The sequence below is a fragment of the Furipterus horrens genome, unplaced genomic scaffold (assembly GCF_987537825.1).
Source record: "Furipterus horrens unplaced genomic scaffold, mFurHor1.1.pri manual_scaffold_1, whole genome shotgun sequence".
Classification (NCBI taxonomy): domain Eukaryota; kingdom Metazoa; phylum Chordata; class Mammalia; order Chiroptera; family Furipteridae; genus Furipterus; species Furipterus horrens.
In genome coordinates this window covers 146,068,189-146,093,257 of record NW_028327171.1, presented here as the reverse complement: position 1 = coordinate 146,093,257, position 25,069 = coordinate 146,068,189, and the positions used below count along the sequence as shown (strand labels likewise).

The following is a 25,069-nucleotide window of genomic DNA, read 5'->3' as shown; positions in this document are numbered from 1 at the left end:
AGGAGAATTACTAAGAATACATGGGTGACCATAACGTACTAAAAATGTGGGTTTTGTTTCTGAATTTTTAGAACCTGAAGAGAACCTACAAACCCAAGTTAATCTGCTTTAATGAGATCACCTTGAGAGCTGATAGTTTCATTAATGTCATCATTGCTCAAAAACTCCTAAGAACCTTATTAGTAAATACCGTCATTATCACTTCACAAACCAATCAACAAAATCCATTTTATCAATTTTTTTAAATCTGTAATTCCCAGACTGAATTGTTTCAAATAACGTGTGGCTGTTTCTAATACTTAAATCCAAATGTAAGATATTCTCTTTTTCTTTACCCTCCTTTTTTCTAATTCTATTTTTTACCTAAGAGGTAGAAGAAGAGATGAATTCTTTTGCTATTTGAACTACTACTAAATTCATGTTTAAGATCCAGACTTTGCCACCTTTGAAAACTTTCAAAAAGATATGGCATAGGAGCTGAAAGCAATTCCCAAAGAAGAGTCTTAAGCATTTAAAGCAATGGCCTTAGCATGGACCCAAATGAACACTTACGTTCTGTTACATGTCAAATAAGCCATCGGTGCACAAATAGTCTGCATCTAAAGTGATCATTGCCAACCATATTCCCAGAAATTTTTTTTCAGACCTTTTGGAAGTTATAAAGCTCTAGGAACAAATGGAACTGGAAGAAAAGCACAAAACCCTGCTGGCTGTTTAGTTTTCCAGAAACATACCACAACCTTTACAATACCTGGAAGATGTGCTTTTGTTTTTCTCAGTCAAATCCTCTTTTCCCTTCAGGGGTGCACCACATAGTGCCTCTCTTACAGGTTGACTTTCAAGCCAATAACTGAGTTACCAAAAGCAAGAAGTCACATGAATTTAGCACTGATCTCCGGTAAAGGTCTCTTACCTGGGACAGTGGGCACTCCCTGGAATGCCCTCGTCTGCTAAGAATCCTAAATCATTCGATGTGTTTATACTGTTTTTTAGTTTGTACACTCCCTAAAGGCAGGGATGACCAGTGCATATGCACTTCCCCACACTGCTTATGATACTTAATATAATATCTACTGCATAGAATTCTTGTGGAATTTATATTAAACAGTATATATAATGTGCTCAGTGACAATAAATGTTAGCATTACATTATTCAGCTCATAGCAGGTTCTCATTAAGTAGTTGTTTGAGTTTATTTGACTTGACGTCTGAAACAGATTTCTTTCCTATACAATTAATATGTATCTTATGAAACAGCACCAAATGACAGACGGAGAAGCTCAAATGTTGGTCACTTTAATTTGCATAGGCCATCAAAAACATGTAGCAAATCAAATATTAGACCTCACTTGCTCTAGACTGTGGAAATTGCTGGCAGAGATGATACCTGCGTGAAAATACTGATCTCTGTCCAGTCAAATGCCTTGATACCACTGGGCCAATCTGCCTCAGAGAGACTAAAAGTGTTCCCCACCCCCACTCCCTTCAGGGCTCTTTAATAATTCATCACAATCCTTTAGTTTCTCCTCAGCAGTTCATAACCAAAGAAGAATGACTGATAATCCAAAAATCATTTATAATTGACTCAAGTCTGTTTCCCTAGATGCTTTCCCTTTCAACAAATTTATCTCCCCACTGATTCCTGGCTAATACAAATACTGACATCCCTTTGTTTGCTTCTGTCAGGGAGAGAATCAAGGCAGAACCAGGGGTGAGACTGAGGAACTCCCCATTTTGTTTCTCTGAGCCTGCACCCCAATATCATGTGAGAGGGAAGCACAGTTCCATTTGGAGAAGATGTAGTGATAATACCCCTATCCCCACAGTGACAGAGGTGATCCCCAACCTACTAGGTTTGGAGGCTGAGATGCCTGCTCTGACTCATAAGCCCAAGAGTGGTGAGGGCCTTGCGCTCAGTGAACTCAGCCTGCTCAAGTAATCTGTGCATGCGTGGGGTGGGGGAAGGGTGTTGATTTGTGAAGTGTTGGCTGTGTGGTGCAGATGTGTGGTGTGTGTGTGTATAGTGTGTATGTGTGGTATACATGGTATGTGGCGTGTATATGGTATGTGTGAATGCGGAGTGTGGGTGTGAGTGGGCGTATGTGTTGATATGGTGTGGGGTGATGGGGAGGGTGTGCGTGGTATGTGTGGTGTTCGTGTAGGAGACAGAGATATTCCATTAAGATCTTCACTGCTTCTAGGTTGACTGCCTTGCAAATGAAATACACGTGTACACACATACAACAAATATTAATCTCAGGCAATAAAAGGTGATAAAGAAGCAGAGAGCTCCCCAGAGAAAATCTCCTTCCCATCTGGGAGATAGGGGGCGGCTTCCTTGAGGAACACCAAATCCTGAGTGATAAGAAGACTGAGGATGGGCAAAGAGGATGCAGGCAGAGAAGATGAGGTCAGAGCAACATAACAAAGCTATAGGAATAATGCCCACTTAGAGAACAGTGACAAGTTTAGTTGGCCGGAGAATCAGGGATGGCCTTAAGTAGCACAGGAATGTACCACTTCATCTTCTTGTCTTCCCAGAGAGAGAAAAAAATGTATACTTGAATCCCATATAATCCTCTTCAAAAAACTTTCCCTACTTCAGAATATGGCCTTCCCTTCTCAGAGCACACATGAATGAAGAAACCAGACCCAGGCCATCCACTGGCCACAAAACAGAACTCCCTTTGTTCCAGCCCCAGTTGCCTCCTCAACATCCCGAGGAGGACAGTTTCCTGAAACACTTAAGATGGGAAAGCAGGCAGCCCATCAGCTCACAAGAGCACCAAAGCACTCAGACAGACTCGTTAAAAATCACTTGGCAGGCTCCACTAGGCAGCAGGGCAGCCTATACCCATTCGATGGCCTCCAGGTGTCCCTTTGGACAGAAGGAGAAACAAGGGATGTCTCCATCCATCTCTAACTGTGTGCTGAAGAAGGCTATGAAGTGAGGCATGGGCCCAAGAGAAGCCCTTCCCAGGACAACAGGCTGCACACAAGGCCAGCCCTCCCTGGCCCAGCCAGCCCGCCTGCCCCGACAGGACCACCTCCAGCGCAGACTCCTGGGCCCGGCCGGGCAAGCCGGGGCCCAGCGCACAGCCAGCTCAGCACCAACACTGTCAAGTGTTTCATATTTTTCCTGAAAATCCACCTTAAATGCTCCATCTTCAAAAGCTAATCTTTCCAATCGTATGTAGGCTTATCTGTTTGTTCCCCTCAGAAGAAGGTAATAGAATCACCACTGGATGTCAGAGCAAAAATGGGGGAATTAAAATGAAAAACAGCTTTAAAATGTGACAGCTCTGTCCATTCAAGGAGTTAACATCCCCTTCCAAAAACCTGTGAAAGATCACAATGTATAATTCCGAATAAATATAATTCTTCCTTTCAGGTGGTGCAAACCCCTGAAGGGTCTTTTTCATTTTTGTTTTTTAACTTAATTGCATTCCAGGGTCTTGGATTTCTTAGGTCTTCTACAGTCTCTATGACCTTAGCTTGGGGCTCCTCCTTTTCCTCTAAAATATCCCCTACCTTTTCTCCAATCTATAATCACCCCACAGAAATAACCAGATTAAACTGGATGGGTTGGGGGAGCATAGGAAAGGCTTCACACCCACCCACCCCCTTCCTCCTGTAGGCATAAGTTTGTGATCTTCTAAAGTCACAATAAAGAAAAGCAGCTCACTGCAATCAACCTTTTAAAACCAACAGGGAGGAAGAGGCCACAGAATTTAGGCAACTATGAGAGTGATCTGCAGAGAATCCAGTTCCCTTTTGATCCCCATGAGTTCCTCTGGGTCCCCAGAACTGCTGCAGCCATTGCAGGGTTTACACCATGAAACACAGAGGGCTGAAGATACTCTCAATTAATGAAATGCTTCCAATTTTAGTTTTAAATTGATGACACACCTCTTTGCCATCATGTTACACCCACCTGTTCTCCCCACACATAAATACAAAGCAAGATTTTACTCTGGGGACAGGTCTTTCCTTTGATGATTTATAATTCAAATATCTGACATTTAGCAAGTGCCTTACATTTTCCAAAAATGAATTAATCCCAAAGCAAAAGGTCACTCTTGTAACCATTCCCTAAGATTTTGGAGGATTTTTAAAATGCATTTGGGGGTGTTTTATTTTGTATATTATTTGGTAATTTTCCAAAAACCTAGAGACTGATTGATAATCCTCAAGAGATGCCCTCTCTCTTTCTTATGCCGCCTTATGACCTATGAAAGAATTTTAGTCCATGGCGACTAGAGTGGGTAGGACACAGAAAAAATGCATAACCACAGCTTTTCTCAAAGCTAGAAGGGTAGAGGTCTGGGGCCCAGTAAGAGAGGCAGACGAGGGGCTGGAGCAGGAGCATGGGGACACCAGGCTGCGTGCTGAAGGGTGTGAGATGCAGGGAAGGGGGGCCCATGAAGCTCAGGGGTCAGGGAGCAGTCTTGCTCTGTTGAGAAGAGGTGGCAAATAAACCTTGTGCTGCCTTTAATCTGTGCAGTCTCTGAACCACTTGGTCTCCAGCAGAATGGTGCAAGTGAATCAACACCACAGAAATGAGATCCCCCAGAGTCCTAGCCCACACTTGAAATCAGGGTGAGCAGACCTCAGAGCCCTGAGGACTTCAGCCTCGTGTCTTTGAAACCTCCTCTTCAATAGGAATGATTCATAAGCTAACTGACTCTGCAGCAGCTGGCTCAGTGATATTCCCAGGAGGGCTCCGTAAATGAAAACACCTAAGCTTGAAGGATTAAGGATCTGCCTTACCCTGTTGCTTAGAAGCTGAATTCCCCCAAACTTCCTCTGCACAGTTTCTTACAATACCCACTTGTTTCACCTCTCCTCACCTGACAAGGTAGGCCCAGCCTTTTGAAGAATGATCTGGCCCTGAAGGCCTTCTAGGAGTCCACAGTGAAAAGCAGGGAAAGCAGAGAAAAGGGGCCAATCTGTCTGCAGATGTGCCTTGTCTGGAAGACAGCCTGGAGCCACAGAGCTCAGGGCCACTCCCTCAAGTGCCCACAAGGGCCAGATGTGTAAGTTAATGAGGAAGAATGCTGACCGTAAGTTCATACTCATGGTGTGGGTTGAGTGGACTGGGGTAGACTGGAGCCCAGCCCTGTACACATGGGTCAGCCAGGACCACCGCAAGAGTATCATTTTAACAGGTATTTTATCAAATCCCTCCTAGGTGACAGCCACTGTTGCGCACACCAGACACATGAATAAAAAGGTGAACGAGACAATGAAGACCCCTACTTTGGTGAAGCTTACCCTTAAAATGATGGTGAAATTTTACCCAGTGTTGCTAGATCTTCAGAATTTTCAACCAAATTTAGATATTTAAAATAGTGTGAAATCATTTCATTTTAAACACTGCCTGAAATTAAACAAACAAAACAAACAAACAACAACAAAAAAAAAAACCACTGTGCAGACCAAACAAAAATATGTCTGTGAGCTGAATCTGGTCCACAAGCCAACACTTTTCATTTTTGTCGGAGAAGACTTGCCTCACCTCGCCAGGGGTCCTCCTTAGGGTAAATAATTTTCACGCCACTGTTTAGTTTGTTGATGATTATGTTAATACAATTTATTATTATTATTTTGACAGAGCTATCAACAAAAGGATTTTTTAAAATACTGAACGCCTGAGATTTTATTAGTCACTGTTATTTTAAAACTTCTCAAATACAACCATCCCGTTAACCACCTCTATTGCCCAGTAAAAAAAGCCACATGCATCTCAAATTTTGCGGAAGCACCGGTTCTGTTCATTCTCAGAGCCTGACATCATAGCACACTACAATCTTACCTCCATGGTGTGTGTTTTTCCTGATGAGGTCTGTCCATACGCAAAAATTGTCCCATTATAACCTTCAAGGACATCTGCAAGCCAGAAAAAGTAAAATTAAATTAACCCATTATTTTGATCATATGCATATTTTTAAATTACATTTTCCAAATGGCTCATCTCATTTTTTACACAATATTTCACTTCATTTGCATTAAGTAGAATTGTGAGATAAAAGCAGAAATGAGGGCCTCTACCACTCCCCAAATAAAGAGAAATGGACTCACATTCTTACAGAATACATTACTGTAGAAGAAGGCAGACACACTTTCTCCCAGTAACATCAAAAGTAGGACAGGTATCAAGCAGTTTATCTTCCTTTTAGTAGAAAGATACCCAAGTTTTTTTCTCTAAGTTGATCTCTTGAGATCAGTCAGGGGGAAAATTATCTGTGCCCTGCGTCTCTGGAGTGAGGTACAGAATAGAATTTCTTTCCTGAAGATCTGATTTGGGCCCAGGCAAGCTCCTTAGGGAGGTTTCTCGTGAAAGCTGCACCAGACTCCCTTCAGAGGGAGCTAGTCCAGGCTGGGGGAAAGGGCCCCCACTCTGTAAACTGGGCCACACGCTGACAATCCAGTCAGCCCAGAAACCCTCGGGGCCCTGACTCAAAGTTCATGCCTTTGTGTTGTTAGTGACTGTGCTAGCAAAAGGGCCCAGGCCCAGCGGCATGGGGATTTCTTCCAATACACAGTGAGCGCGCTGTGCATGCCGAGCAGGCCAGCTTCCCCAGAAACCAGGGAGGCGTGTGATGCAGGCTGCTTCGCACTGAAGATTATTTTTCACAGAAGCAGAGGTGATTAGAATATATTGTGTGTTTGTTTCCCTTGACCCTCCTTCATCCACATAAACCTCATGGAACAAGAAATGGTGCATAGTTAATATCCCTGACCCACCATCTCTACATATGAGGAGGAAGTCTTCATTCCTGAAAGGATGGTGTGGGCAGGAAGAGGAGGCCCACACTGAGGTGTCCTCTATCAGGGCAATGGACAAAAAAAAAAAAAAAAAAAAAAAAGAAAGGAAGAAAACCAGCCAGGCAATCAGCTCCATCTATTTCAGGTCCTGATGAGTTTTTTTGGTTGTTTGTTTGGTTGGTTGGTTGGTCTCTCTGAATTGTATGATGCCAGTTAGTTTGTGTGGTTTTGTTGGATTTCCTAAGAAAATTTTAATATACATTTTATTGATCTGAAGTTAATGAAGTCTGAACTGAGAACAGAAAAGAAAGTGAGATTTTCCTTTAGGAAGCTAAAAAAAGAAAAATTAAGTGGCAGGATTTTTTAAAACCCTAGCAGCCCTCAAGAGTTTGCGTCAATCTCTACTGAGAGAATGTTCACACGTATCAGACCTCTGGTAATGGTTTCCCTAGTAACGGGGGAAGCAAAAACTTGAAGAAAATGTAAGAGTTGAAGGTTCAGCTTCAGTTTTCACAACCATGCCAACTTTCTCAGAGAAAAGATTTCTCTGGCCTGAAAGCAGTGGCCAGAGTGGACAGCCTCCACATGCCTATGCATGTGACATGCTTTGAGGGACCCAAGGAAAAAGGACCCCCATACACTTTGGTTGCACTTTTCTCTTTCTTTCCTTTTATTTTTGACAGTATGCTTATTAAAACCTTAAACAATGAAACAAGGAAGAGCTTAGGGCAGAAGAAGTAACAGGAGGGAGCTTAGATGGGGCTGCTTTGGCTCTCTAGAAATGTTATAGGAAAGAAATGAGCCCAGGTAGAGCTGTTTTGGCTCACTGAAGAGTCAGAGAAAGGGGAGACTTGGGGACAGGTTCAGGGGGTTAGCCCAGATGAGCTGCCCTTAGTCTAGGAGAAGCCTGCCTGTGGGAAAAGGAGAAGGGGAAGGGAAAGGAGCGGGCATGCTCTCGGGAAGGACAGCGCATCCCTTTAGTTGTACTTTTGAAATTCTATATTCATGGCACAAACAGCTCCAGGCAATTGGAATTATAGCCACAATTACAGCACTGAAATTTCTATTTATTAGAAATTAAACATCTCTCCCAAACGGAAAGGGCTTCCTTAGCTTAAGCCCCTGTGTAAGAAGCAGGGGCTCCATTAGCCTAGGTGTTAGAACAGGGGTAAGGAAGCCAAGGCCCAGGCCCAGCTCCCTTTGCTCCTTGCAGTGGGCCACTGGTCACCCTTCAAGTGCATGTGTTTCTTTCTCTGCCAAAAAGTAATGGGACTAGGACATCTAAATGAGGCCTCCCTAGAAGCCCTCAGGCCCAGTCCATCTCTCCGAACCTACACTAAGCAGAATGTACAATCCTACTAGCTCCTAATCAGATGCTTCTCACCAAACACCAGGGGTTAAGGACTGGGACACATACATGAACTTGTTGTGGAGTAAGGAGCTGAGGAGTATATGAGACTATATACTTAAGAGAATCTGATTGCTTGATGTTGCTATTTCAACACTGAGCACAATTACTTTTTTTTTATGAAAAAGAGAACACGTAAACAAACTCCACTTGGCCTTAAAGGTCTTTAATATCATGTTACAATTAATTCATTGTTGAAGAAACTACCTCTAATGTTCAAGGTTGAATGGAGCTGATGGCTGCCCTCTATCCAGTCAATTCTAAATTAGAAGGTAATTTAAAAAAGAAAAGAAAAAGTTCTCTTGTACCCAGTGTTCTCTATTTTCTCCCAAACTCCAGGTTTTGGGGGTTCTTGTTTGTTGTTTACTCTAGTTGTGATTATTAGTGGATCAGGAGAGGCAGGGAGGGGAGGAAGTGCAGCACCAGCAATGCATTTGGGGGCTGGGCTGCTAAGCCGACAGGAGACAGAGAAAACTAGAGAACCCGCCCAGAAAGAAGGAGCGAGTGGGCCTGTGCTGAGCACCACACTGAGCCACATGGCCACCTCAGCCACACAGCCACCCCACCATGACTCAAGCAGAAATAGTCTACAAAAAGGCACTTTCATCATGGTGAATGACAGTTCCTGGGCCCAAGGAAAACATTTGTTTCAGGGTCTCTGTCGTAACAGAACAACTATTTCTATATGCCAGCCACAGAGCCAGGAACCAGCTCGGCCAGACAAAACCTTTCTTTGTAACGGGATCTGGAATGATGTGATCTCAGCTTGTACCACACTGGCAGCACCCCACAAAGACAGCACCCATTCATCCAGTGGCCAAGCGAACCCTTGAGAGGAGGGCGCAGGGGAGTGGGATACTTGAAAATACTTTTTGCCTCTTGCTGCAGACTTCAAAAGCCAACTTTTCTGTCCTAGGTTTTGCTAGTTCTGAGTCCAGGTCTTGCTGAAACAGAATAGTCTGATTGTCAAGTAAGAATTTGGGAAGGACGTAATCATACCTACACATCAATGTTCCTGAGGAGGTTGCTATGACCTCCCACCAGCTTTCCAGGTGAAATGATGGCCTGTCAGGGGCACCAGGTTCTCTGGCAATAGTAGCTGACACGTCCTCCCTGACTTGGAATCCTAACGCTTTCGCCAGTCAACCAAAGGACTCAAGCTGGCCATCTGCAGAGAAGGGAGAGGCAATCCTACTGAACGGCAGGGCCACCCCAAATGCTGGGCTAATCAGCCAGCCCGAAGGGCCACCCCATGCCCAGGTGAGGGCCTGCAGCACCTTCAGAACAGAAATGCATCTTATTATGGGCAGATAGCCAGGGCCACCCCGAGTCTCTAGAACTGCAATCTCTCTTCTCTCTCCTCTATCTTCCTCCCACCCCCATTCCTACCCCTATCTTTCTGCAATGCTTGGTTAACAGTCCATATGGCTGACAGAAAAGAAACAACTCCTAAAATGATTGTTATTAAATGGTCATTATGGGCCCACCAGTAAAGTGGGAGGAGGACAGTGCAGAGAATCTGGGGAAGTCAGACAAACTCAGGCTCAAGTTCCAGTCTCGCTGCCCCCTAAATGACCTGGCCAAGTGGCTACACCTCAAATTCCTTTGGTACAATGGGAAAAATAATGCTCACACCCCATAGAGCTGTTAAGATTTAAAATGTAGTAACATGTGTAAAGTACATAAAGAGTGCCTGATAGATAACAGTAGATAAGTATATTTCTCCTTAAGAGTCATATATAGCATAATAATAAAATAGATTTGATAATATCCTAAGCTTAAAATTCTTTAATGGGTCTACATTGTCTGGAGAATAAAGCCCATCAATTTCAACCAAACCTGATCAAACCTAACTCTTAATTCGCATTCCCTAAGCAACCTGTTCCACTCTGAGTTGACCAAACATACCATATAACTTGTCTTTATACTTTTGCTTTTGCTATTCCTTCTTCTTATACTGTCCTTCAGACCCAGCCTTCCCAAGAATTCTCCAATTCCCTTCCACACCCACCAAAATCAGTATCAAGTGACTTTCTTCTGTGCTCTCATAGCAATTTGCACACACCCACCTAAAACTCATAATATTCATTTGTATGATAATTATGGGTGCATCTGTCTCTTATGCTCAAAAATTCTTGGTGACTCCGGTCCCTAGCAGTGCTTACCACATGATAAATACTCAATACACTTTATAAGGAATGAATGAAAGAAAAAACCAAATAAATGAAGTTTAAAGAAATTAGATCTGGGGAACAAGAAAGCCACCTTCTTTAGCACTGGATAGTCTTTTATCTTGATAAGTTGGACGGCAAATGCCCAGAATGACTTCTGTAGTCTGGGACTTAGTTACTCTACTTTGACAACAGAATCCAGTAACCACAGTTTTTAATTCCTATGTGTTTACAGGAACCTTCCTATTTACCATGCTGGTAGTCACAAGCCCTATAAGCTCTTCTAGAAGAAATGGAGAATTCTCCATATTCTTTCAGACAGCATTTTGAAAAACACACACCAAACAAAGATGAGATTGTGGGAGAGGCCAGGACTCTACAATCAAATGTTTGAAACATTTTTTTTAAAAACCCAATGAAGTTGAAGGGAATGAAAAAACCAAGAGAGAATGAAGTTGCCAGTTAAAAGGAGTCTTCCTGATCTCAAAAACATTGAGGGTTTAGACAGACTTAAAAGGAAAGCTCACCAGTCCACTACATTTCATGAATCACGTAGACTTTGGTGACCTTCACAAACCATCCGATTCAATTCTTGGCCCCTAGAAAAAAAGGCCCCCATGGCACCACGTCCCATTCCTGACTTAAATAGGGTTTGCCGTGGCAAGAGATACCGCAGGCCTGATCATCTATCTCAAGGAGTTCTTACTTAGATATGTATGTTTGACCTTGCTAATACAGAAACACATGGCCACTTGCCCTCACACTAGCCTCAGTGGATATTTAAAAATGTGACCTCAGGTCTTCATCATCCCTCTCTCAACTTGCTTTCAAGAGAGACTAAGGAACTCCTTATTGTTACAGAATGGGTCTGTTTATGTAAATTTATGGTGCCTGAAAAATGCGTTTATTATATCATGTCAGAGCCTAATTTTATTCTAAATGGTTTTCTTTGTGGCTCACAAGTTACCCACAGTTAGGTTGTAGCTTCATGAGACTCCCCAGGGACTGCGTATTTCTAACATTTCATACTATAGAAAAATCCAAACACTGAAAAGGACACAAAGTTCTCTAGTAAATAAAGACTCAAGGATTATTACTATTGTTTGTTAATGACAGGATTTCTTTTAAATGGAGTTTTCCCATCTCTAATTACAATGTCAATTTACTGAGGGTGCGGATGTATTTAGATGTCCCTCCTGCTTAGTACAGCATGTGGTAAATGCTCTTGGGTTCTGATAACAAAGGGGGGATGATAAGGAAGGAAATTTTGGCTCATACGTGATTAATCTTACTTTGATAAAAATATGGAAGGGTCAGATAATTGAGGGGAAAAAGGGCTGACCAGGAGCAAACTAGAACTATATGCTCCAAAAAGAAAGAGGAAATACATTTAGATAGAAAGAAAAGAGTAGAAGAAAAGAGAAGATAAAAATTGCCACCAGTTATAGGCCCATATTATTAATTCAAAAAGAGCTCAAACTCAGGCATATTTTTTCCTTTTAGTTTTCTATAATAATCTTACTGTGAAGACCTTCAAAATTAATTGATGTCTGCAACAAGAATGTGAATAACCATACACCTCAGCAAGGAACACTGCATACTGGCAGAGACTCCCACGCAGGTATACAGGGTCAGAATTAATCTAACAGATGTACCCAGGACTCATTTTCATGAATTTCAAAGCATCAGGTTAGTCATCTCAGCTTCTAAAAACAAGTAGATCTGACATGAAAGGTGTTTTTTTTTTTTTAAATTTTGTTTTCATTTTTTGCTTTTTAAATCCAGAGCTACCTATAAAGGTGACAGCATCAAGCCATTTGAAAGCAAGGATTTAATGAGGAAAAGCAAAATAGCAGGAGATGCCCCTCAGCTCTGTGCAGATGGTAAGCTCCGCAAGGCAAGCTCCAACCCACCCCTGATTTGAAAGGGTAAGGAAGGGCAACTAGTAAATTGCTTCATCTCCCTGCTGTTACTGTGATACAAATCATCCAGGGCCAAGGCCAGTCCCGGAGAAAAGGACAGATCTCCAAGACACAAATTTGGGCTGCAGGCTACCTATTTGGAGGAACAAATGCGTAGCAAGGAATGTCAGGATCCGAGTGGGATGATGGAAAGTGGGTAAGATGAAAGTATAATTAAGGAATGCTGAGTAGCAAAAACAGCTCAATACCAGCAAGGTAACGTGATTTTATGATGCTGTACAGAATTTCCTGATGCACAAAAATTTTCCATATTTAAAGCTTCTTTCAGAAGAGAGAAGCACAAAATAAATCAACTGAAAATGTACAATTAGAGCATCAGGTATATATATATTTTTCTTTTTGAAAGGAAAAAGGAGGTCCCATGCCTGCAGTACTATTTTAAAATCATTACAGAAAAAGTGTGATCATAGCTTACGTTGCTTTGAAGCTCCTAGATGATAAAATAGCTCTGCCAAAAAGGTGGCAAAAGAACTAAAAAAACCTTCTCAGAAAGGAGGTATAAAGAGGTTAAATAACCTGCTTGACATCACAGAAAATCAGGGCCAGAGCTTGAGCTGTAATTCGGTGTTTCCAATTAGCAGCCTCTGCTTACAGTCAAAGCACATTGATTCTTAGGCTGCAAATATCATTTAATGTTTTCAATTACCCAGAAAGGCCCAGGAGGAAGTAAAGAAATAGCACTTACCTTTGACAATTTGCTTTGCACACGCACTGTAAACCTGCTCTTGTGTCGTGCTGGGAGGCAGCACTCTATCGAAGACATATGGCTTCCCTTGCTAAAAAGGGAAGACAAAAGAAAAGGAAGGGTGGAAAAAAACACATTAAACATTTAGGAATAAAAAGCACTAATATTAGTAGTTAGCAACAGACAATAAATCACCGACCCTATTCAAGGCAGTTCTTTACTAACATGAGGGAACTTTCACAGAGTGAACCACACATGCATTGTGTTCTATGTTGAAATTCTGAGAAAAGAAGGAAAAGAGTTGCTGTTTTTTTTTTTTTAACTTGAAACACTTTGTCTGATGAAAACTAGGCCGGCACGTCACTCCCTCAGTTGAACTACAGTACTACTGTATTGAGAGCTCACACGGAGCCAGGCACGAGACTAGATGCTGCCCAAACCATACACAGTCCTGCCCGTGTAAAGCACTCAATCAAGTGTGGCAGGTAGCTAAAAAGCAAAAAAGCAACCACACAGGAAAATGCAAAATGCCTAAGTAAAAAATAATAGGACAGACTGGATGATACAGGGCACAGCAGACCTCGCTGAAGAAGTACCAGTTAAGTGGATCTTTAAAGGATCAGAAAGACTGGGGCACATGAAGAGCTGTGGAAGAACATTTCAGAGGGTGGAGCAGACAGGAGGGGCCTGGAGGGTGGTAGGTACAAGAGGGAAGCTGAAGCCAGTTCATGAGGGGCACGGTTAGCCAAGGGAATGTGCTTGGATTTTAGTCAATGGGAAGACATGACCAGATTTTAAGAAGCTGCTCTTCTTAGCATGACATTATTGCCTGTGTCCCAAATAATTGTAGTGTTTTCTTTACATGAGTAAGTGGTGTCTTAACTAGGTCGAAGCTTCTGAGATGAAGGAAGCTCTTCCTTACAGTTAATCAAGTGATTTCTGGGTGTGGGGTCTTGGGATTTTGTTTGACTCTGGACCGTGCGATTCAAGGATGTCACTGTCAGAGGGGACTGGGAGGAGCACCACATGGCACTGTATGAGCCCTGATGCCCGATCACTCGATGTTCAACAATAAGTTACTGGTCATTTACCTACCAGGCACAGTACTGAGCACTAGGAAATGCAGTGGGTAAGACAGACACAGCCTCTTCCTGGGAGAACCCCCATAATAGCACCTTTTCCACACACAGCCTGATTTACCCAGGCAGCCCTTCAACTTTATTTTCCCCGAGTGGCAGAGGGGAGGGCAGGAGAGAAGGGAGAAAAGAGGAGTGGTCAGAGCCACCCTCACCCCGACCCTGTGCCTCCCATACTTGGGTCTGGACACTAGTAACCACCCAAGGACAGTCTGAAAGCTCAAAGAGATAACAGCTCGTAGGGACCCAGAGACAAGGCTCGTTCCATCCTATAACTTTCACAAAAACTAAGCACACAGCTGTCAGACTGGCTTAATATCTCACTTATTTATGACTAGGGCAGAGCTGCACACAGGTGACGTCCTGTGTGTTAGGCGTTATGCTTGAGCTTCAGTCTTTGAAAACAGGGTTCAGCCAACCAGGTAAATAAGCTACTTCTAGTTTGTAGTAACTTATTTCAAACTGGAGAAAAAATGGGAGAGTTTCAAGGTACCATAAAATTTTGTTTTTATACAAAGCAGTGGGAGTGATTCTGTTAAAATTATGGAAAGGGATCATTTTTCCAGTGTTTTGTTCCCAGCAAGTCTCATGCAATTAGTGAACCAAGTATTTGGTTGAATAACCAAGAGATTATTCCTCACCACGATCTACTGCCAACTATCAGCCCAATATATTCTTATTAGCATTATCCATTTGTAAAACTCAACTAAACGCAGAAAGGTAGAAGGTAAGAATAAAACATTCACGGAGTTTGCCTAAGTATCTGTCATCCATTGAAACTTCTGGAAAGAAGTTTTGCTTAATTTAAAACAAATCCACTATTTCTCCAAACTTGATTTGAATCAGTAAAATAAACCATCTTGTTTACCACATGAGCCTGCTGTGGGTTTTAGAGAAAATGCACTTAATACAGCAGGAAATATATCTATTACATTATAGTATATGGTACAAAAAGACAGGACTCCCCAATATTGTCCTTAGATTTAAAATGACGATTGGAGCACATTATACTTTTACTTTAAGAGAGGCAGAAGGCAAGAAACCTCTATTCCTTAAATGTCATTTACCAAATGACAAACAGATAATTCAACAACTTCCCATAAGCCAAAGTTAACTCCCAACATAAGCTGCCTTTAAAAAAAAAACTAAAATGTAGAAAATGAGATTTATATTGCCAGACTGGCACATAAAGTAGGTAAATATACAAGCATGTTTATGTGTCTTTTCGTGCATGCACCAAGCTGGCTACAGGCTTTTATTTTAGATGAACCTTAAAGTCTTGGAATTAGAATTTAGCTAATATTATTTTCAAAGCACTGATCTGTGGCATCACCGTGCCAGCCGTATATACAACTGCCATTAAACACCACCACCAGCAAAGATAGCTCTTTGCTGCTTTGACAATGGTCTAAAAGTCTCACAAATCCTGGCTGTGACATGAGCAAAGACTTGTCACCCAGACAACACCCTCCATTTCTGATCCTGGGGGCTTCTGTGGGCCAGCGTTGAGCTCACTCACCCCAGTTGTCACTAAGTTTGTTGTCACTAAGTTTGTAGCTACCAAATGAACTTTTGGGATTACATTTTAATATGGGTGCTGGGTGCTGACACTTGACACTGAATGATGAGGTCACCATTTACCTCTCTGGAGACACTTTCCAGCCACCTTTTCAGCACAGGGTGCTCTCTGACCTCTCTTGCTACTCTCTATCAGAGTCCCTTGCTTGTGTCTTATCCAGACTTCTAACTGATGGTGTGTCCTACACTCAGACCTCAGCCTCCTCTTCGCCTCCACTGTTGACCTTCATGTAATTTAAATGAACTACTTCAGCCTTCATATCCACCTAGGCTCCAGATTCATGTACTCAATCGCCTGCTAGGCATTTTTCACTTGGATGTCCATTAGTCATCTCAAACTTAACAAGAAAGCCCTGGCCAGTGTGGCTCAGCTAGTTGGAGCATCATCCCATAACTGAAAGACTGCAGGTTTGATTCCTGGTCAGGGCACATACCTAGGCTGCAGATTCGACTCCTGGTCCAGGCATGTATGATCCCCAGCGTGGGTGCATATGGGAGGGAGGCAACCAATCGATGTTTTTCTCCCACATCGATGTTTCTCCTTCTCCCTTCCTCTCTCTCTAAAATCAATGAAATATAAATGTCCTCGGTGAGGAAAAAAAAAAAATTTTAAACTTAGCAAAAAAGAACCAGCACACTCCCATTCCTGAGTAAGAACTGTACCATCAATTACTCAGACTAAAATCATTCAGTAGGTTCCATATATCCCATACCTAAAATATACCTTAAATTCTATCACATCTCACCACCTATATACCACACACCCCTAGTCCAAGCGACCAGTGTTTCTCACCTGGGCAATAGCGACAGCGTCTCCACTGGTCTTCCTGCCTCCATTCTTGCTCCTCGCAACCCACTTTCCACTGAACAGTCACAAGGAGCTTTCCAGAGCTATAAACAACGTGACAGCACCTCCTCCCTTGACCTCGGTTGGCTCCTATTATACTAGACCCTCTTCACCCTCAGCTCCCTGCAGGCCCCTCCATCTCACAACAGTGCAGCCCACTGGCCTTCCTCCTGTACCATGCTTGCTCCTTGGTTCAGAGACTTTATTCTTAACTCCTCCTTCCCCTTAGAAATCTCTCCGGCAGATCTTCCCTTGGCTGCTCTTTGTCACCCTTCAGACGTCAACTCCAATGTCTTTTCCTTTGAGGGCCACCATGACCCTAACTAAAACAGCCCACCCTGACATCATGCTATATCACGTTACCTATTTGGTTTGCTCCATAGCAATTAGTATGTGACCTATTCTCAACCAATCAAATGAACCACTACAATTAAAACATTTAACCAGCTAAGACAGGCCACAGAAATCCCAAGACCTAATGACATGTACGCAAACTTGCCTCAGTTTATCAAGGGAGCTGGGAAGGACACACTCCACATACATCACAACTGAAAAGGAAATAACCCAGCTTTGCCATGGAAGTCTCCCCGGAGAGCACTGCTAACGGCAGAGGAGCAGAGGAACTAAATACCTTACCACATACAAAAAAATAACAGCAGATGGTTCTTACATTTCTATAGTTAAAATTTTAAAAAAATCAAACAACCAGAATTCTTATCAGGTTGTTGAGAGCAAACTGTCTGTGCACCATATGGCCAGTCTATTAATACATTTGACCTGCTACCCAACAACTGTTCCCCAGCCAGGAAGGAATATTACTCTGGGAGACAGAGAAAAGCAGAAAACCCACTTAAAGGTTTAGAAGATGGGCACCAGGAGGGGTGTTAAGGAAACTGAAAGTAATTATCACCAAGAAGAGATCATTAAGAAGTAATCTAATAACAATCTCAAAGAGCAACCAAGGGCTGTAGCCAAAGGTGGCCAATGATTTAAATGACTTTTCTTCTATCTTTATTAAAAAAGGAAATAAAAAATAACTTAAATCTCCACAGCAAGATTTGAGCTCACTGTGTGGAATTATCTTTAGATACTGAGGAGTATTAGGAGGAGGAACTGATTACTGAGAACGATGATTAACTCTCTACCCCAAGTGTTTGTGTGACTTCATTCCTAAAAGTACAGGAGATGAGTTATTTCAGCCTATTCTACCACCAACTGTCCACCAACACCATCACCAATCAGTATGGGGCCAAACCATTCTATATTTTATCTCATTTAATTTTCACAGTAACTCTGTGAAGTGGGTATTATTATTCCCATTTCACAAACTGGAAAACTAAGGCCCAGTCACATATCAGCTCTATTACTCTGGAAAAATAACTTTGAGGCTCTGGTTTCAAGTGTTCTTTTTGGGGTGGGGAAGGCTATTACATTTTCCCCCTCTTTGCCCCTCCTCCACCCAGCCCCTACAGTACCCTGCCTCCCCAGCCTTCACATTGTTGTCTGTGCCCATGGGCTATGCATATATGTTCTTTGGCAAATTTCTTCCATCCCCCACTACTCCCCTACCCTCTGAGATCTGTCTGTCTGTTCCATGTATCCATGCCTTGGATTAATTTTGTTCGTCGGTTTATTTTGTTCATTAGATTTCACATATGCGTGAGATCATATGGTATTTTTCTTTCTCTAACCGGCTTATTTCACTTAGCATAATGTTCTCCAGGTCCATCCATGGTGCTGCAAAAGGTAAGAGTTCCTTCTTTTTTTTTACAGCTGCATAGTACTGAATTGTGTAAATGTACCACATATTTTTTATCCACCCTTCTACTGACTGGCACTTGGGCTGTTTCCAGATCTTGACTGTTGTAATCAAGTGTTCTTTCTTTAAACTGTGCTGTTTTCCTAAGTAGCTTATGATTTATTGAAAGAGTAAAATACATACAAAACAGCAGATGCTTAGACTAATATGAAAGACTGAAGTAAGTGACTAAAGAGGTTAAAAAAAAAAAAAAAAAAAAAGACAGACCCCTACTAGACTTCACAGCAGCCAAGAAAGTGTTAACCATGATGAAGGTGGGACTGACATGAAACCAGTGAGGAAAGAATGTCTTAGGATCAAGAAAGAATGGCCCAGATGCAAAAAAAAAAAAAAAAGGCAGGCATGTACATGGCACGCCTTCCTGGCCACAGAAGGACTCAAAAACAGGCAAAAGCCAATCAGAGGCTAGGAAGGGGTAGATGCAAGACTAGCTATGAACAGTTGAAGGTATTAAGAAAAATTCTTAATTCTGAATTTTTCAGAGCCAAAATTTCCTTCAAGGCCATCCCTAACCAACATTATGTTTTACAAATAAACAAGATCTGGAGTGGTTAAGTGGTTTGCAAAAGTCACCCAGCCACTTAGATAGGTAGCAGATCTGCGCCTAGAATCCTAACATGGCTCCCATCTGGTGTTCTAAAAGTTCTGTCTTTAGAATCAATTGTTCTCTCTGAACATCAAGGAAACAACCATGAGCCCCTGGTCCTTTTTTTTTTTTCCCCTGCTTTCCTCCCAATCAATTCTAAATTATTTCCAATATATAATTGATTAGTTCAATAAACAGAGTCATTGCCATGAGAACTGGGGTAATGCAGCTGGGGAATTAGAATCCCAGTCTCTGGAAGTGACTATGAACTTTACAATCAGCCAGTCCCAGCTCCTCTCAATACACAACTCCCATCTCCATGGCCTGATAAGTGATGGGGAACCTGCTCAAAACTCAACAAGCTCTAATTGTTAGAAAGCTGTGTCTTTGTGATTTTAAATCTGCCTTCCTGAAGCATTCGACCTAGAATTGTCCTCCAGAACAAGACACACCAAGGCCAAAGACCAACCTACATCAAATCACAACTTTGTTTCACTTGGGGAGCTAAGTATTCAACATCCAAATTTATTTTATCTGAGAGAGAAAGACAGATGTGTTTCCTTCCTAAAAGTTGTATGGATTTGTCTTGAGTTGAAGGACACCAAGGATGTCCAAGGTTAAGACACCAGTAAAGCATTATATTTGTCTGCACAAGAAGAAATTAAAGATAAACTCAGAGACCACAAAGGACTTTGGTAACAACCTGAGAGAAAGTTTCCAAAAAACAGATGTCCTTGGATTAATGTTGGTACACATTTTTCTTATCAGCACAAATATCATGACAGAGATGTTTTGTTTTGTTTATTGAAATATAATTTACATACCATAAAATCCACGCCTTTAATAAAGTGTACAATTCAATGGTTGTAAGAATATTCACCATCACCACAAATTCCAGAGCATTTTCATCACCCCAAAAAGAAACTTTGTCCCCATGTGCAGTGACTCCCAAACCTCCTAATTCCCCCCAGCCCGAGGCAACCCCTATTGCATTTTTTGTCTTTATAGATTTGTCTATTCTGGACATTTCATAGAAATTGAATTATATAATATGTAGCTTTTCGTGACTGGTTTCTTTCACTTAGCTAATGTGTTCAGAGTTCATCCATACTGTATCACATTTTACATATCTATTCATCAACTAACAGATATTTAGGTTGTTTGTACTTTTGGCTATTAGGACCACTGCTATGAACAGTCATATAAAAGTTTTTAATGTAGATATATGTTTTCATTTCTTCTGGGCATATATCTAGAAATGGAATTTTTACATCACATGGCAAGTCTAAGTTTAACTTCTTGAGGATCTGACAAATTGTTTTCCGAAGTGGCTCTACCATTTTAGGCTGCCACCAGCCGTGTATGAGGTTCCAATTTCTCTGCCTCTTTGGCAATACTTGTCATTGTCTGTCTTCTTTATCATAACTGTCCTATGGGGGTATGCATGGTATTTCTTTGTGATATTGATTTATATCTTAGGGGAAGTTTTTTTAAATTGATATTTAACATATCGTAAAATATTTTAACATACATTATGGATACAGCAATGTCTCCAGCCATTGTAAGACATTATTATGCTATTATCTCAGCATTTATAAAATGGCCCAAAATAAGAGAATCATCTTACAGAAAGTATAAATTATATAGATGCTTTAAGAAAGAGAACAGTGGACCAGGAGGAGGGGACCTCTAACGGGATTTATGATAGGGTTTCTATCCTCCTCACTCCATTAACCAATACTAAGTGTTGCCCAAGGAAGGCAGAAATGAATTCAAATGCACTTGGGTATCATTTCCATCTCTCTGAGGCTGTAAAATTGAGCCAATAATATCCACAATTCAGCCTCCTGTGAGGATTAGCTATGCTCATGTGAGTAAGGGATCTAGTACAGTGCTTGGTGTTACAGAAGGTGCTCAAGATGCAGTAAGTGTTGCTCCATAATAAAAAGTTCACACCAATTTATACTGGGCATTTGTAATAAAATGTATCAGCTCATAGATTCGGCATGCTGGTGCCCTTACAATGTCCAAGTGCCAGGTCATACCTCAGGTGTCTCCGGGCCCACAGGTCTGTGAGGCATTTAATTTCTAAGGGTCCTACAAAACTTTAGTCTGCTCCAAGGCCATCCTCTACACTCTTTAAAAGTGAATAAAATCTCTATATTCAGCCATAAAGCTTGTTAAAGGAAGATGAGAAGCTGTGTCTGTGCAGGCTCTCATAGACTCACCAGCTTTGCTATTATAGCTTTGAAGCTTCCTACGAACTTCTGGGTTAAAACCAACTACAGACCTGCAGTAGATGCTTCCAGGGTCCTGACCATATCTCAATCATCACCACTTCCTTGCAGGCTGATCCCACTTCCAAAACCAGCATCTCTTTGCCTGGGGGATTTTCTGGCTGCTGGAGCCCAGGCTGTGGCCTGCAGGAGGCCAGTGCCTTCCCAGCACCAACCCAGCAGTCCTCAAGCAATAACTGATAGGATCAGGCAAACACGTCAGCTCCCTCACCCAGGAGTGCAAGTGGAGGGGCGTGACTGCCCCAAGAGCTCCCATTTGGGATGAAACTCCCATTGCTCGTGGTGGTAGTAACCTGTGTGACGATACACCCGGCACTGGTTTCCTTCACTTCCCTACCTCATGTCTCCACTCTTCATCAGTGTTTCCTGGATCCACCTCCCAGAGAAACTTGCACTGGAATCCTTGTCTCAGTGTCTGCTTCTGGGAAGCCCAAAGTAAGGCCAAAATCCTAGACCTTTTTTTTTTTTTTTTACACTTTCATTCAGTAGGTCCTTAGAGATTCCAGATTGTTGAATCACTGTCACATATGGAGCTATCACATTTGGCTGATGTCCAGAGAAGGGGGTGAGTGAAAATTGAAATCCTTGTTAAAATTTGAGGACTTCCGGCCAAGATGGAGACGTAGGTGGACATGCTTCGCCTGCCCGCACAACCATAAGAAGTATGACAACTGCCTCAAAAGAGAAAACAACCAGAACTGCCAGAAAATCAAACTGTATAGAAATCTGACAAGCAAGGATTTAAAGAAGAAACATTCATCCAGACAGGTAAAGGGGTTGAGATGGGGAGCCGGGGTAGAGAGGACACAGTGTGGTGGCGGCAAGGCAGCGGTGGCAAGGCAGCAGCTGTGACCAGTAGAACGGGAGGTCCCACTTTCACATGTAGTGGATAAAAGGTGGAGGGACACATGGAGAGCAATCCCAAACCTAGGCCAGCCCATGCAGCCCAGGGTTCCAGTGCCAGGGAAATAAAGCCTTATTGCTTCTGGCTGTGAAAACCAGCGAGGGGTTGGGGTGGGAATAGAAACTGCCCATCTCTCAGGACAGTCCATTTAGAGAACCTCTAGAACATCCATAAACCAACCCACTCTGGGAACCACAACCAGGGCAACTACTAGAGGGGTACCAGTCGCATATGGGAAGTGGGTGAAGTGACTGGAAAAAGGGCAACTGCTGAGCAAGCGGCATTGTTCCCTCTCTGACTCCTCCCCCCACATACAGCACCACAAGGCAGTGTAACTGGTGGCCCTGCACTGACAAATACCTAAGGCTCCATCCCTTACAATGTAACAAGTGCACCAAGACAATAAGTCAAAACAGCTCAACCTAATACACAGAAACAAACACAGGGAGGCTGCCCAAATAAGGAGACAAAGAAATATGGCCCAAATGAAAGAACAAAACAAAAGTCAAGAAAACGACCTAAACAGAACAGAGATAGCCAACCTTTCAGATGAAGAGTTCAAAACACGAATAAAAAGGATGCTCAGAGAACTCATTGAGTAGGGCAAACATATAACAGAAGAAATGAAGGTTACACTAAGTGAATAAAGAAAAATCTACAAGAAACCAATAGCGAAGGGATGGAAGCCAGAGTTCAAATCAATGATTTGGGACATAAGGAAGAAATAAACAGTTAACTGGTACAGCATGAAGAATAAGAATTTAAAAAAAAAAAAAAAAAACACAAGAGAAGAGTAAGAAGACTCTGGGACATCTCCAAAAGTGTCAACATCCAAATCATAGGAATGCCAATAGGAGAAGAGGAAGAACAAGAAATTGAAAACTTGTTTGAAAAAAAATAATGAAAGAAAACTTCTCTAACTTGTCGAAGGAATTAGACATACAAGTCCAGGAAGCACAGAAAGTCCCAAACAAGATGGACCCTGAGAGGAACACACCAAGACACATTATATTTAATATCTCAAAGGTTAGATAAAGAGAGAGTCTTATGAGGAGCAAGAGAAAAGAGTTACCTGCAGAGTAGTTCCCATAAAATTATCAGCTGATTTCTCAAAAGAAACTTTGCAGGCAAGAAGGGACTGGCAAGAGGTATTGAAAGTGATGAAAAGCAAGGACTTATAACCAAGATTACTCTATTCAGCAAAGCTATCACTTAGAATTGAAGGGCAGATGAAGTGCTTCCCAGACAAGGCAAAGCTAAAGGAGCTCATCATCACCAAGCTATTATTATATGAAATGTCAAAGGGACTTACTTAAGAGAAAGATCAAAATTATGAACATTAAGATGACAATAAACTCACAACTACCAACAACTGAATCTAAAAAATAAGAACAGAATCCAACTAAGCAAATCAGAATAGGAACAGAATCATAGGTATGGGGATCATTCAGAGGGTTATCAGCTGGGAAAGGGAAGGGGTAGAAATGGGGAAATGGTGCAGGGATTAAGAAGCATAATTGGTAAATACAAAATAGACAGGGGGAAGTTAAGAATAATATAGGAAAGGGTGAAGCCAAAGAATGTATATGCACAACCCATGGACATGAACTAAGGGATTGCTGGAGAGAAAGTGGGTACTGGGCACAGGAGAGCAAAGGGGGAAAAAATGGGACAACTGTGATAGTATAATCAATAAAATATACTTTATAAAAAGAAATTCTTGTTAAAATTTAACAAGCTGTTAGCTCGGGACACTGGCATAGAACAAAGGGTACCTTTTTCTTCATAAAAGGGTACTGATTACTTGCCAAGCCTTGGGCCCAGGGGGCCACATCTGCCCCGATTATTAATTTACACAAAGGAGTGTTCCCAGCTCCTGAAGGCCCTGGCCTAGCACAGTGCCTCATGCACAACAGTACAGGATTGGTGCTCAATGAAAGTCTGCGGATATGACGACGACTAAGGTTTGCCACATAAGCACCAGGGAGATTAGACACAGGGCACCAGGGCACCAGGAAATGGTGCTGGGATTGCTGGAGGGAGGAAGGGAATCCATACTCACTGTGTCTCTCCAGTGTGTCAGACATTTCACATGTTGCTGACTGTTCTCGCCCCCCACCTCCAAGACTTAAGCAGTCAAAGTTGCCCTCTCTTTCTCATCCGTTCACAGCTCTTGATCCATCATCCACCTTCCCACTTATCTGGAGCTGGCCTGCAAAGTCCCAAAACCCACTGTGCAGAAGCATTCCATGCCTGACAGTGACCATCCATCAGCCCTTTCCTGTCACTGTTATAGCCTCTCCCGGCCGATCAATCTGCAAATGTAGCCTCACAAGAAAACCCTAAGGCCAAGAAGCCTGATTTCTCCCATCAGTTGAACCCTCCACTCCAGCTCCATCTTCTCACCACTCCACTGCCTGCCCCATCTACGCTGGGGTGACTCTGTGACTGGGTATATTCATGCTAAGCCAGAGCTGCACCCAGACATTGCTACCCCACTCCCCACACTGGCTCTGTGCCCCAGGGAAGGCAGCTGGTGCCAGTTCTGGCCACAGCCAAGGCTGCTCCCAGGATAGGCTGCAATGAAACTGATGTCCATAAAGCAGCATTTGGCTTCTACTGGAGTTGCCAAGGCAATGCCAACCTTTCCAGCCTCAAGAATGAACAAAGGCGACACAGAAGAATGAATCTTGCAGAAGAAAACCAGGCTATAACTCTTCCCTTTCTGCCAAAAGTCCTGCTGTGTAGACACATAAGCACTGTCAAGATCGCAGACAGCTATGAAAAACCCCTCTATGAAGGCAAACTGCCCAAGCAATAATGAAGAAATTCAGAATTACTGCCTGGCTAACAGGCAAAATGAAGACAGAAGTGTTACTTCTATTAAA

At 42.4% G+C, this 25,069-nt stretch overlaps 1 protein-coding gene across 1 annotated transcript in view; it reads right to left on the bottom strand.

Annotated features, from left to right (window-relative positions):
- KIF5C (kinesin family member 5C) overlaps positions 1-25,069 on the bottom strand; it is a 151,715-nt gene that overhangs the window by 87,630 nt on the left and 39,016 nt on the right. The window contains exons 2-3 of the mRNA XM_090279608.1: positions 13,015-13,105; positions 5,816-5,889 (exon numbers count right to left, since the gene is read on the bottom strand). Of these exons, the coding sequence (XP_090135734.1) occupies positions 5,816-5,889; positions 13,015-13,105 (165 nt within the window). The remainder of the gene's footprint in view (positions 1-5,815; positions 5,890-13,014; positions 13,106-25,069) is intronic.